Source organism: Cotesia glomerata, linkage group LG9, assembly GCF_020080835.1.
Source record: "Cotesia glomerata isolate CgM1 linkage group LG9, MPM_Cglom_v2.3, whole genome shotgun sequence".
Taxonomy (NCBI): domain Eukaryota; kingdom Metazoa; phylum Arthropoda; class Insecta; order Hymenoptera; family Braconidae; genus Cotesia; species Cotesia glomerata.
The window spans coordinates 7,227,314-7,241,987 of NC_058166.1; the positions used below are offsets into that span (position 1 = coordinate 7,227,314).

Here is a 14,674-nt window from a genome sequence, read left to right on the forward strand (position 1 = left end):
AGAAATAAAACAAAATAATTTTTGTCGTTCAGTGCCGTCGGAGTGATTGGACCACATACATCGGAATGTACGATAAATAATGGTCTTTTACATGTTCTCGATTCTTTACTTTTATTAAATGGTAATCGAGTTTGCTTTCCTTTAATGCAAGCTTCACATGTTTTATCGTTAGGACTTATTTGTAATATTTCTTCAATATCATCTATCATATTATGATTCTTTAATTGAGCAAATTTATCTTTACTTATATGACCTAATCTTTCATGCCATATATCATAACTAGTTTTCTTATTAATGACTTTAACAACTGAATTGACTTCTATATTAATGTTAATTTTAAATTCTATTTTTGTTAAGTTATTTAATTTCTTACCTCGCATGATAAGTTCATTATTTTTACTTATCTTTACCCCATGTTGATCAAACACGATGGTCATGCCCAGTTTCTGCAGCTTAGAGACCGATAACAGATTATATGGCACTCTCTGGACTGTAGAGGACTTCTTCAATTGTTGCTTTGACTCCACAGTCTGTAGTCACATTTATTTCACCACGTTTTGTTGCTAATATTGTTTCACCATTTTTAGCGACTGAAATTTTAATTGGTCTAGCAAGAGGCTTAAAACTTCTTGCGATATCTTCTCTATTTGTTATATGATCTGATGCCCCGGAGTCTAATAAGAAACTAATTTTACTTTTATCAGACTCGGATAAATTAATATTCCCAGCCATAAATGTTATTCTAGTTTCAGAATCTGAGTCAATCATTTGAAGACTTTGGGCAGTTTTATTTTTCTTCTGATCATTGTACTTTTGACACCTTTTATAGTGAATACAGTCTTTTATCAAATGTCCTTCACGACCACAATGATAACACTTAACTTTAGATTTTCCTTTAAATGGCTTCTTAAATGGTTTACGACCCTTTTTAAATCTAGATCCACTATTTTTGTGAAAAGGATATTTGTTTTCATTATTTTGACCATTTCTTTCTGCCATTAACACTTTTACACTCGTGTCAAGGTTTTGTGCCTTGATTTTTAGCTCGTGATTAAGTAAACGCGTTTTTACAAAATCCAAACTTAGTTGGTCTTCAGATAGAGTTTCGATGGCAGTAATCACTCCTTCATATGAAGAAGGAAGACTGCTTAGGAGCTGCAGCACTTTGTCTGCTTCGTCTAGTTTTGATCCAGCGCACAATAAATCATTTACATACGTATCAAAAATTGAGAAATGTTCCAGTAGAGACATTTCTGGGGCTAATTTAAAATCTAATAATTTCTTTCTCATAGTCATCTGTGTTTGGATACTCTTCCGATCATAAATTGAATTTAGTTTATTAAATATATCTTTCGCGTACTTTACATCCGTAAAATGTAATAATGAGTCAGTCAGATGTGCACCGATTATACTATGAGCCTTATCATTTTTCTTAATCCACTTACGATTAAGAGGTACCGGAATGTCTTCATCGATAACACTCAGCAAACTATTTTCTTTTAATAGTAATCGCACTCTTTTCTTCCATACACTATAATTTAGTCCGTTAAACTGAGTTATACCTCTTTGCTGTTTGGGAGCTTCCATTGTTTTAATAATAAACACTCACTAAACAAACAATAAACTTCACTAGCGATAAATTATTAATAATAAGTATTAAACTATAAATGTATTTTCAATAATATTTAACTATTGATAATCAAGTGTCACTTTGAAATTGAGAAAAAATTGACTTTAACATCAACTGTTACTAAATGAATAAAATTAATAATTTTATTTTTTTTTAAATCACTTCGCGTTACCTGGGCCCATAACCTGTAGGAAGTTATGGATAGGATTGATTATAAATTAATATTAAAGCCAATTGAATTTTAAACATAGAGTGATTCAACTTTATCTGAATCTTTATTAAGATGAAGATTGTGAGTGTACTTCGAAAGGACGTCGTTACTTCACAGAGTTTAGTCATAGACTGGAAGAGAAAATAATAATATTTTGCTATGAGGTCTAACTCTATATAATACTAAAGTAAAAATTATTTTAACTATATCTTAACTAAGACCGTAGCACTCTCTTGTAAATGCATTTACAAAATATATATATATATAGATATACAAAGAGTCCTTTGTATAACTCAAGGACCTAAGGTCGTAAAATTAATCCTAAACAGACTTTGAAAAACTAAGTTCACGAATGTGCTCAAACATATGTTTTTAAAGAATTTAAAAACTAATAAAATAAATTTATGTAAAAGTAAATAATTCTACAATATAAAAATAAATATTGTTAGCTCTGAGATTTTATTTTTGCTCAGAAAATCCAACATAATCCGATGACATTGCGCCTACGAAATATGTTTTTGAAGGTTTTCTTATTTTTAATTTTGGTTCTGGCACTGCTGGGGCAACGCGTTTCCCCCTGATGTGCCTGGAGGGAAAAACGTTTGTTCGTTTCCCTGTTCCGCTTGAAGTCCAGCTTGTTTACCTAGGTCATAACTTCTCTTACGACATTCTTTTTCTACGTGCCCGAAATTTTTACAGTAATCACATTGCGTTTGACTACTATTATTATTATTATTATTTTTATTTTTATTTTTATAGTAATTACCGTTGGAATTAGAATTGTTTTTATTATTATTTCTGTTATAGTTATTGTTTTTGTTATTTCTGTTGTAATTATTATTGTTATTATTATTTTTAGAATTTTCGCTCTTTAAATATCTACAATCTTCCCTATTATGATTATTTCTCTTACAAAAATCGCAATATTTATTTGTCCCGTTTGAATTTATTTGGGCGTTTTGTTTATTATTTTGTGAATTGTTTGTTTGATCTGTAGTTTGATTATTTTGTATTGCGTGACAGTCTGTATTGTTGAAAGTCTTAAACATGTTATTTATATTACTCATTGATTCTAATGTCTTTTCCGTATCTGATGCTGCTTTAGCAGCGGACTGAAGGTCTACGTACTCTGCTTGACGCAGGTATATTGCTATCTGTGGGAACAATCCAGCTAAAAAGGTCTGAATTGCCATTTCTGAAGCTATTACTTTCTTTTCATTTTTGTTTATGCCTGTTGAATCTTCTATTTCTGCTAATGTTTTTCTCAAATGTTCATCTACTCTAAAATGAAAGTCCATAACGCGTTCGTTAGGTTTTTGTTTAAATTGGTTAAATTCATTTAGCCAAACAGAAACTTGTTTGCTACGACAGTAGTATGGGGCGCTCTCCGCGAGACACAACAAACCCCCACTCCGCGGCCACTGGCGCCAGACCTTTTCCTCGCCCCTCGGCGGGGGTAATCTGAGCGGGTGTCTGGGTCTTTTGGTTGACAGCTGTCGTGAGTATTAATTAGGGGTTTTAAAATATAAAGATGTAGGTTGGGACCTGTTCGGGGGGGTCTTGGTGTTTTCTTGAGATAATTGGGAAAATGTGGAAGTTAGGATGGGTATAAAGGAAAACATGTGGTTGTTTCGGCAGGGGGTCTTGGAGAAGTGTGATGTTATATAAACCTCGGAGACAAGGATCTGCAGAAGTCATACTAGAAAATTGTATCCATAGTATTATATTACGTGGCTATAGTAAGAATCTTATTGTTTACTGTGTTCGATTTAATATGTGGATTAATACTTTTTTCATGTATATGTATAAATGGAATAAGATGATTACATATTTATATGATAAAATTGTATTTCCTATACACCCATGTCGAGCATATGTTTATAACTCTCAATGTAAAAATTTTTGCCATAAAAAATATCAATACTGTGAAGCGCATTATAGTGAAATGAAAAATATTGTAAGAACTTATCATTTCTATAATATGCGAAAGAAATATGGAGATTGTAATTTATGGTATTTAATTGAGTGTGAGATTCAATCACGAAGAATGTACACTGAAAAATTTAATATTGTTAGCGATGATAACCATGCTCATTGGATTAACTATTTGTTGCAAGAACAGCAAAATTATAATTTAGATAGTTATTATTATAATTTAGGTTTTAATGATTTTATAGATTTAGATTTAAACGATAAAATTATATCTGATGTAAAATATATAATTAAATAATAAACAACAAGTATATAATATTTTTTTTTTATTTATCAAATTCACATACAGCTGCAACCTTATAAAAACAGACATTTTCATTGAGAAATTTTAATAATCTTAATAATAATATTACTACTGATAATAATGACAATAATAATAATGATAATAGTAATAATGATAATAATAGTAAAAATATAGGGTCCATATTAATAGCATGTGTCTTGTCCTTCGTCGGCGTTATAATACAGGTTGTAGCGTTGAGACAGCTGGTTGTCAACTTTGTGTACTATTTTTTGAACAAATTCTTCATGGTAGTGTAGCAACTCCCAGAAAAATGAAAACCCAAGATCTCCAAGATTACTGTGAATTGAAGGAGTCCTCTCGTTATATTTGAATAAATCCAGAAAATGTTTTTCAAAATATTTTGATATTGTATTTGTGTTTGGTGTTTCTCTGGTCTTGGGTACAAGATTTTTCAGAATATATCTTGATATATTTTCTTCTATGGTGTTTATGTAGTCCCCAATAGGAAGTTGCTCAAGATGGTCGAGCCAATGGTTGATACTTTGATTGATGCACTTTAATGTGTTTGTTGTTTGGGCTAGTAAGAAAATGCGTGTATCTTGATGAGTTAATATAATACAACGCTGTTGTTTAAATTCGGAAAAGTCAATTCTCAGGTCTTCGCACTGAATAGAACAGAACTTTCGATAAAAGTTGCTGTTTAATTCTTCATGAAAATAGTTTGAAAATGTATCACATGAAGAACACAATTTCTTCCATTCGTTTAAATTTAATTGAATTAGGCTTCTTGAATGAGTAGCTATTATTTGAACCACCGGATAAAAATTATTTTCACTATACTTTAAACCACAGCACACTTGCTTGGTTTGTGACTTATTCAATGCTACTACTTTTGATAAATATACAAACTGGTGACTTTCCATTTTCAATACTTGCGTTAGGAGCTACAAGATGAAACTGATTACTAATTGTAACAGAATAGTTCTAATGACTTTAAAAAGGGAAGGGGTATGTATTCTATAGCTATCTATTATTTATAGCATTTGAACGAGGAGAGGGGATATTCTAGACCAATTATTATACAGGTTATTATGTTTATATAATGACAGAGAGGGGAGAACGCTATTATCCTAGGGAAAATTTTGAATTTTGTATCAGCTTCTAGTTATATCCTTGTTATCTGAAAATGTCTTTCCAAGGTTATAATTTAAAGCTATTATGTGGTAAAAACCTAAAAGATGTGCTATCAGAGCGTAGACGTAGGATAATTACGCGGAAGTTGAAAATAAATAATGTACAAGTAGTGTACAAGTTTACCATTGCGAAAATACACATTCAAAAAACCTTAAGTGAGAAAAATCAGTGTAAATTATGTAAATCAGACAAGTCAGGAGTGTACATTAAAAATTGGAAGTTTTCAGCTTTAGTAGATGATGAATCGAGACACTTTGAAAAATCTATTGAAATTCCACAATTATGTATACCATCGGGACTAGGAGAAAACTATTATCAACAGGGATCCTGGAAAGTGAGACATGACCCCCCATCACTACGTAGTTTAACATGTGCTTTTATTTTGACTCATTGTGACAAATTACCAAAAACCATAGATTTGAAACATCTTAGTTTTCTGATGCAATTCAACTCCACTACAAAAATCATTGAGATGAAAAAGTCTTCTACTCTAGATTTTGGGATAGTTGAACACCCAATGGCAGTGAAGGATGTATGGAAAGATAATGTCTGGGGGGTAGGAATTCATTATTTTCCATATTATCCTCCTACGCTATACCATGATGAGGGAAAAATACCATATGATGACCAAAACTAAGATGGTGGTGGGGAGGGGAGGGTAGCTTACAAAAGCTTTACTGTTTTGGGGAAAGAACCTCATTCTCAATCTTCCTTTTTGAGTATAAAGTCCTTTTGAGTTTTGTGTTGTGTTATAAAAAAAACATGGAAAACGGTTGGGAAGACGCTAGTGATGAGTGTTTTTTAAACGCGTATGATGCGTTTGTTTGCGAATCAAGCAATAGTATTAATAATGATAGTTTTGACTATGGAGTGAGTGATAGCCAAATTATGGTTGGTGTGGATGGCTGGACACACAGAGTCCTCGAGGGCCCCTTAGCTACTTCCACCCAAACAAGTCCTGGAGAGAAGTCCTTTACTTCAGCTCTCACGTTAGCCGAAGAATTTATCAGAGAAGATGCAGTTGACGCTCAATCCACAAGTTTAAAGGATTATTTAAAGGAGACAGGCGCAAACATTGTCTTAACAATCAATAACAATTATTCGATGGAACAGAATATCAATATCGGCCCATTTCTCATGGCATATAGTCATCAAGGTAATTATCAAAATTTTGTTGACAATTGCAATATTTTTGAATTTGTAATAAACTTTTTTTTATTTTTCAGGACAAAGCGGACTTTCAGACTTCATCCTGGAGAAGTCATCAGAATTGCTTTATAACATTTTAGAGGCCTTCTTCATTAGAGGAATCGGTATGTATAATATTTTATGCTATTTTCCTATTAGATTTTATGTATATATTTATGTTGTATTTCTATAATTTCAGATTTGAGTGAAACCCAAGAAATTAATGACTTGGATGCAAAGGAGACGGAGGAGGAGAATTCAGCCACTACATCTACACCAATAGTTACATTGGATGAAGAAGAGGAGCCCTCTGACATTACAGCAGTTCCAGTGATAACTCTGGAAGATGAGTCAAAAGATATTTTTGATTTGTCATTAGAGGATGCTGAAACCAAAGAAAAAAGAGCGACTGCTTTATCTCACGATATGAATAGAATAGTTGAGGAAATCGTCAAAATTCAGAAGGGAAATAAAAAAAGAGGACCGCAAATAACTGCAAATGAACCATGTACCAAAAAAATTAAACTGTTTGGAAAAAATATGTAATAACAATAATAATAATAATAATAATAATAATAATAATAATAATATGTATTTCTTTTTAAATATTACAATAAAAAAAATAAAAAAAAAAAAAATTGTAAAATTTTTATATATTTTTTGTATATTTTGTAAAACCTTCTTGTATTCGACAAAATTTTTGATAAATCCTCAATAAATTATATACAATTATAAATTTGTTGTTTTTACTTAGATTAAGTTACTTTCTCCTATAAGTATAGTTGTAAGTTAATTTCTATCCATAATTCGAAATGGACCCAAGGTGGAAACATCCATTTACTTCAATCATTTGCGGACCAACAGGATGTGGAAAAACTTTTTTTGTGAAACGTTTTCTCAAAGAGATTCATAAGATTTGTGATATAGAATTCAATAAGATAATATTTTACTACGCCGAATGGCAGCATGGGTACGACGAGTATGATAAATCATTCGTAGAATTTCGGGAAGGTTTACCACAACCCGGGGATTTTGACGATGGTTCAGCAAAATTAGTAGTGTTTGATGATCTGATGAGAGAATCTTCAAATGGTGCTATTGTCGACTTATTTACTAAAGGCAGCCACCATAAAAATTTAAGTGTTATGTTTCTGTCACAAAATTTATTCCACCAAGGAAAAGGCCAGCGAGATATATCTCTGAACACAAACTATATTGTAGTATTTAAAAATCCCCGCGACAGAGCACAGATCTTTCACTTGGCTCGACAGGTATATCCAGAAGACCCCAAGTTTTTACAAGAAGCTTATTTTGATGCTACATCAAAAGCACACGGCTACCTGCTCTTAGATCTTAAACAATCTACTCCCGAAAACTGTCGCTTTAGAACATGTATATTTCCAACGGATCAATATCATTATGTTTATATTCCTAAAAAAGTTAATAGTATAAAATCAGTTAACTCTTCTACTAATGTACCAGTTCTACGTTTATGATGGAAGGAGGAGGATCTTCTCGTAGGAATTCTGCGAGTAAACCTTTCAGCCGTAAAAACGCAGCTCTACTTCAAGCTCTTGTATACGCATCACCCGAACAACGTCGTGCAATACTCCGTCACGCAAACAAAGATTTAACTTCAACTCTAGTAAGTGGATACTTTGCAGTTGTTTGACCCAATGTTCTTGCATGAGCTATTAAAATACTCGGGTTAATTTTCACTCTTCTCGTTATTAACATAGCTTCCAAAATCTTGACAATGTAGTTATTTTTACTTCCATTCATAAGACAAAATGTATTTTTTGATCGAACTAAACGAATTCTCATTTCTACTCCGTTAAGTAAAAATTTATCTTGATTAAAAACATCACAATGTAAATGACCCATCATTTCAAACGCTTTTCCATTCGCTGTGAATGTCATTCTATCTTTTAGACCCTTATTTTTATCCTTTTCTACACTATCAAATTCTCCTAATGTATCCATACTCCACAATGCCATTTTAAGATGAGTAGTTTTTGCATCGACTCCATAATTTAAACATGATTCAATATAAGCTCTATAAGCGTAGGCATTATTAGGTGGTGAAATCATTTTTTGATTGAAAAAGACATCTACTTGATTAAACATTGAATGTAAAAAATTATTTATTGGACCCACAACATCATTTTCAGCAGCTGTACCATCACTTTGTACAATTTTTGCTTTAATTTTTATCATAGTATGTGATAAGTCAATGTATTCTTCACCGTGTCCAGGTATAACAAATTCTATCGGAGTATCGTCCGATAAAGATGCCATAGGGTTGTAATATGTCCATTGCGATTGTTCAATACTTGTTTGCGTTGGAGGTAGTGTGAATAAATCTAGTTCTGATTTTGCACACTCCTCTGAGTGAGAATGTAAAAATGCCATTTTGTATTAATTAAATATGTCATAAACGTCACGCTTCTTAGATTTTTTCACTTTGCGTTTATTTTGCTTTGAGGTTTTTATTTTTTTTTTGTTAACTTTTTTTTTCTTAGAAATCTTTTTTTTACTACTAGTACGCTTCCGCACTCTCCCGCGACTACTTGCTTTATGAGTTATTTTACGCATTCGTTGTCTTTTATACCCCGATCCACGCATTATATTATCCAATTTTTCTGATGCCTTTCTTTTAAGTCGCATCCCTGTTTCTGTAAGTCTGTGTTCCAATGATTGTTTGAAAGGAATTTGCCCTGTTGTGACGTCACTCAATACATTCATACCTGCATGAAGAGCCTCTTTTCCTACAGCTCGTGCCGCTTTACCGAGAAAAGGGACAACTCTGCGAAAGAGTCCTCCCAGAAAAGCACCTATACCATGACCGTGTTGATAAGAACCAACATAAACTTTGCTAATTATGCTAGAATAGACTAATCTATTCTAAAATTATGGAACATGCGAAAAAGATGGTGCTTATTCCTTATGAGGATATTGATAAAGTGAAATCTGTACCAAAAAATTTTGAACAAGTGTTAACTTCTCTTAGTAATAATTATTTGCCAACGTCTCAAACTCCAGGGGATCCAGAGACTCGTCTTGATGCGGAATTAACTAAAATTTTGAACGAAACTTCGCTAGACATTAACACTCATGATAAAGTAAAACAATATTCTGAATTATTAAGACGTTATTTATTCTTCAAGAATAAACATCACGAGGATAATTCTACGGTTGAGAAAATTGAAAATAATGAAGTTATTCCTGACACTACTGATTTTTCTGTCATTAATGGAGCTCAAGAAATTAGTAGTATAGCGATAAATAATAGTATTGCTGAACAAAATAAATCGTATAAAGTTTCTGACATAGTAAATGGTGTCCCAAAAACCTATCAAACAGCAGCGGAAAATATTCTGCGTCATATTGAGTCTGTAGATAGTGGTAAACGGTTAAAGTGGGATGATAAAGGAAGTGTGACTTTGGATGACCGTAAAATACCAGGTGCTAATATAGTTGACCTTATAAATGATGCTGTACGTCATAGAAAAACTGTAAAGGCTACAGGTAGAAATTTTTTTGCTTCATTTTTACAAGAAATCAACACTCCAAGAGAATTTGTAGGAAATAGTAGCTTTTGGAGTAAAAGTTTACCAAGTTTAAAAAAATTACCTATTGACACCTCTACTCCTAAGCGTAACATGAGAAGTAATGATTCATTAGGAAATTCACAAAATTTTCTATCCTTCACGAACAATACTCTGCAAAACGGTGGCAATAAAAAACAGTTGTATAAAAATTCATTTAAATGGCTTCGCTTGTAGAGGAAGAAAATCTTGAAAAAGAGTACTACAACCCTTCTAACCCTGTGTCATACTCCGGAGCACGTAATTTAGTGGAAAAATTCAAAAAAAATATACCTGAAGAAAAAATAAATGATTGGCTAGCTACTCAAGATGCTTACACTAGGCATAGACCTACTAGACGTAAATTTCCAAGGTTACATTATAATGTGAACAATATAGATGATGTATGGGAGGCTGATCTTGTAGAAATAAAATCTTTAAAAACTTATAATGATGGTGTTTCATTTATCTTAGTTGTAATAGATGTCCTAAGTAAATATGTATGGGTTGAACCCTTATTAGATAAGTCGGCAAAATCAGTTTTACAAGGTTTTAAAAATATTTTTGACCGTAGTAAAGGTCGTATACCTTTTATGATCCAGAGCGATAAAGGAAAAGAATTTGTAGCAGGTAGTGTACAAGAGTATTTAAAATCAAAAGAAATACATTTTAGAACTGCACGTAACCCTGATGTAAAAGCTGCGGTTGTAGAACGTGTTAATAGAACCCTTAAGGAAAGAATGTGGCGATATTTCACTCATCGCAAAACTTACCGCTACATTGATATTTTACAACAGTTAGTTGAAGCCTATAATCATACGAAGCATAGTTCAATAAGAATGGAACCTGCAGCAGTTACTCTAAGTAATGCTAAAGAGGCGCTGATGAATATACAAAAAAAGTTTCCAAAAGTTAAACCTCGGAAAATACCCTTTAAATACAAGGTGAATGATTATGTACGAATCAGTAAATATAAGTCAACGTTTGAGAAAGGATATGAGGCTGGTTATACAGAAGAAATTTTTCAAATTACTAAAACTAAACTTCGTCAGAATATCCCTACTTATGAATTAAAAGATTTAAATGGAGAAGTGATTGATGGTTTTTTTTATGAACAAGAAATAGTGCGAGTGATTAAGGACCTTGAAAAAGAAGAATTTTTAATTGAGAAAATAATTAAATCCAAGGGAAAGGGTAAAAATAAGCAGTATTTAGTAAAGTGGCAAGGATATCCAGATAAATTCAATTCTTGGATTCTTGCATCAACAATATCAGAATGAATAAAACAGAGTTTCTTATGGTTTTACCAAGTGATAGTAGTATGAATTATTTTCCGGACAACACGGCAGCTCATTACACAACAATGCTACCAGATCACATTAAATTGGAAGGGCGATGGGTAGTAGGACTAAAAGAAATACAGTTCCCTGCAAGTTTTTTTCACATTCAGTCAAAAAAAGAAGGAGGGGTGTATTTAGTTAGCGCTGGCCCTGCCGTCTATGGAGTTCCTGATATATATTCAGATTTTTACTTACCCAGAGGACATTATACAGACCCAAGGAAATTCATCGCAGCTTTGAATAACTTCCCTGATACTGCAGATCATTTTCACTTTAAAATAAATGATTCAGGATTTACCACTGTAAAAAGAATTTGTAAACCTCCGGAATGTAAAGATACCAGTCATCGTCTTTTGTTATCTCCAACTTTATTAGATATTTTAGGTTTTAACCGCTATGACGATAGAACCAATCAAACAGACTTTCTTTTTAGGTACAAAAAGACAGTGATAGTTATGAATATATAAATGTAAGTGAAAGACCCTTCAGCTTGACAAGAGGGATACCGATAGATTTTTCATTTATTGCGATATTTGTGCTCCATATGTAACTGGAGACATAAATTAGTCGTTATTACGAGCAGTAACTTTAGAAACAAGTTTATATTCATACCGAATGACTATCACCAATAATTACGGCTCTCCTAATTATACAAAGTTTATGTTGGTTCTTATCAACACGGTCATGTTATAGGTGCTTTTCTTGGAGGACTCTTTCGCAGAGTTGTCCCTTTTCTCGGTAAAGCGGCACGACCTGTAGGAAAAGAGGCTCTTCATGCAGGTATGAATGTATTGAGTGACGTCACAACAGGGCAAATTCCTTTCAAACAATCATTGGAACACAGACTTACAGAAACAGGGATGCGACTTAAAAGAAAGGCATCAGAAAAATTGGATAATATAATGCGTGGATCGGGGTATATAAAAGACAACGAATGCGTAAAATAACTCATAAAGCAAGTAGTCGCGGGAGAGTGCGGAAGCGTACTAGTAGTAAAAAAAAGATTTCTAAGAAAAAAAAAGTTAACAAAAAAAAAATAAAAACCTCAAAGCAAAATAAACGCAAAGTGAAAAAATCTAAGAAGCGTGACGTTTATGACATATTTAATTAATACAAAATGGCATTTTTACATTCTCACTCAGAGGAGTGTGCAAAATCAGAACTAGATTTATTCACACTACCTCCAACGCAAACAAGTATTGAACAATCGCAATGGACATATTACAACCCTATGGCATCTTTATCGGACGATACTCCGATAGAATTTGTTATACCTGGACACGGTGAAGAATACATTGACTTATCACATACTATGATAAAAATTAAAGCAAAAATTGTACAAAGTGATGGTACAGCTGCTGAAAATGATGTTGTGGGTCCAATAAATAATTTTTTACATTCAATGTTTAATCAAGTAGATGTCTTTTTCAATCAAAAAATGATTTCACCACCTAATAATGCCTACGCTTATAGAGCTTATATTGAATCATGTTTAAATTATGGAGTCGATGCAAAAACTACTCATCTTAAAATGGCATTGTGGAGTATGGATACATTAGGAGAATTTGATAGTGTAGAAAAGGATAAAAATAAGGGTCTAAAAGATAGAATGAACATTCACAGCGAATGGAAAAGCGTTTGAAATGATGGGTCATTTACATTGTGATGTTTTTAATCCAAGATAAATTTACTTAACGGAGTAGAAATGAGAATTCAGTTTAAAGTTTCAAGATCAAAAAATACATTTTGTCTTATGAATGGAAGTAAAAATAACTACATTGTCAGATTTTTGGAAGCTATGTTAATAACGAGAAGAGTGAAAATTAACCCGAGTATTTTAATAGCTCATGCAAGAACGATTGAGGATTAGATTAACAACTTCACAAAGTATCCGCTTACTAGAGTTGAAGTAAAATCGTTTGTTTTATCCAAAGGAATACTTGGAAATACTATCGATAATGTGGTATTAGACCAATTACCTAAAAGAATAATAGTTGGTTTTGTGGACAATAGAGCATACAACGGTTCCAAAACACATAATACTTTCAATTTTCAAACTTTTTCATTAAACTATCTTTGTTTATACATCGATGGCCAGCAAGTGTTGGGTAGGGCGCTACAGCCAGAATTTGGTAAAGATAATTACTCTGAGGTAGAAGCATATAACACCTTATTTAGTGGAACGGGTGTCCATTTCGGAAATATGGGTTCATGGATCACACGCTTAGATTATCAATATGGAAGCACTCTTTATGCTTTTGATTTAACACCAGACCTATCCGCAAATTTGGCTTCTCATTGGAATTTAGTTCAGAACGGAAGTCTCAGACTAGAAGTACGTTTTAGTAAAGCTCTTGAAGTTAATGTAAACTGTATTACATACTTAGAGTTTGATAACATTTTGGAAATTGATTCATCACGACAGGTTATAGTGGATTATAATTAAAGAGAAAATAGTGTATACTTCGTATATAGTTACGGTCTATCATTCGCTTCCTCGATTATTAGATAAAATTATTACTGGTAATTTTGACTAAAAGTATATAACTAAAAGTTTTAAGAAGATGAATCAGTATTCAGTGTGATACCTCGCTGTACAGACAATTTTATGGACACTCTTCAATTAGTACGACTTTTACCTTATACCGATGCAACTGTTGGAGGATTCTATCCCGCAGATAAGATCCCATGGATCTGGCCTAAACCGTATTCAATCATTGTCAATACCGATGATCACACAAAACCGGGATCTCACTGTGTCGCATTATTCATTAATAAACATGGAGATGGGACCTACTTTGACAGCTTTGGACGCCCACCAAGTGATCATAGATTTATTCAACGACTGCGTAGAAACTGTAGAAAATACCAATGGAACAAACAGCATTTACAAAATTATTGTTCTAATTATTGTGGTCAATATTGCATTGCTGTCTTGCATTGGCTTTCTAATAACAACTCCCTATCATCATTTTGTAAATTGTTTGATGGCAACACAGAACAAAACGACAGAATACTCTTAAAAATGTTTAAGAACATAGTTAGAAATAAGATTAATAATAAATGAAATTAAAGAGAGACCCTTTAAAAATTTAACTGGTAGAGGGTCTGGCATACAATCAAACAAGTGTTGATTAATATTTGAAAAATGTAATTTAGCATTAAGAATATTTTTGTAAAAACTTATATATTATCTTTTAAAAAAATAAAATTAATATCTCAATAAAAACATTAGCTATTATTGAAAAAAAAAAACCTCATTCCTTCTAGTTTTTAATATATATATTA

The 14,674-nt window shown here is 32.4% G+C and overlaps 2 protein-coding genes across 2 annotated transcripts; one reads left to right on the top strand and one right to left on the bottom strand.

The window, feature by feature from the left end:
• Positions 1-8,073: 8,073 nt before the first annotated feature.
• LOC123272191 (uncharacterized protein F54H12.2-like) lies at positions 8,074-8,871 on the bottom strand. Its single transcript, XM_044738891.1, has one exon. The coding sequence runs from the start codon at positions 8,869-8,871 to the stop codon at positions 8,074-8,076; it is 798 nt and encodes a 265-aa protein (XP_044594826.1).
• A 3,632-nt stretch (positions 8,872-12,503) lies between these two features.
• On the top strand, positions 12,504-13,028 carry LOC123272192 (uncharacterized protein F54H12.2-like). Its single transcript, XM_044738892.1, has one exon. The coding sequence runs from the start codon at positions 12,504-12,506 to the stop codon at positions 13,026-13,028; it is 525 nt and encodes a 174-aa protein (XP_044594827.1).
• Positions 13,029-14,674: the final 1,646 nt, after the last annotated feature.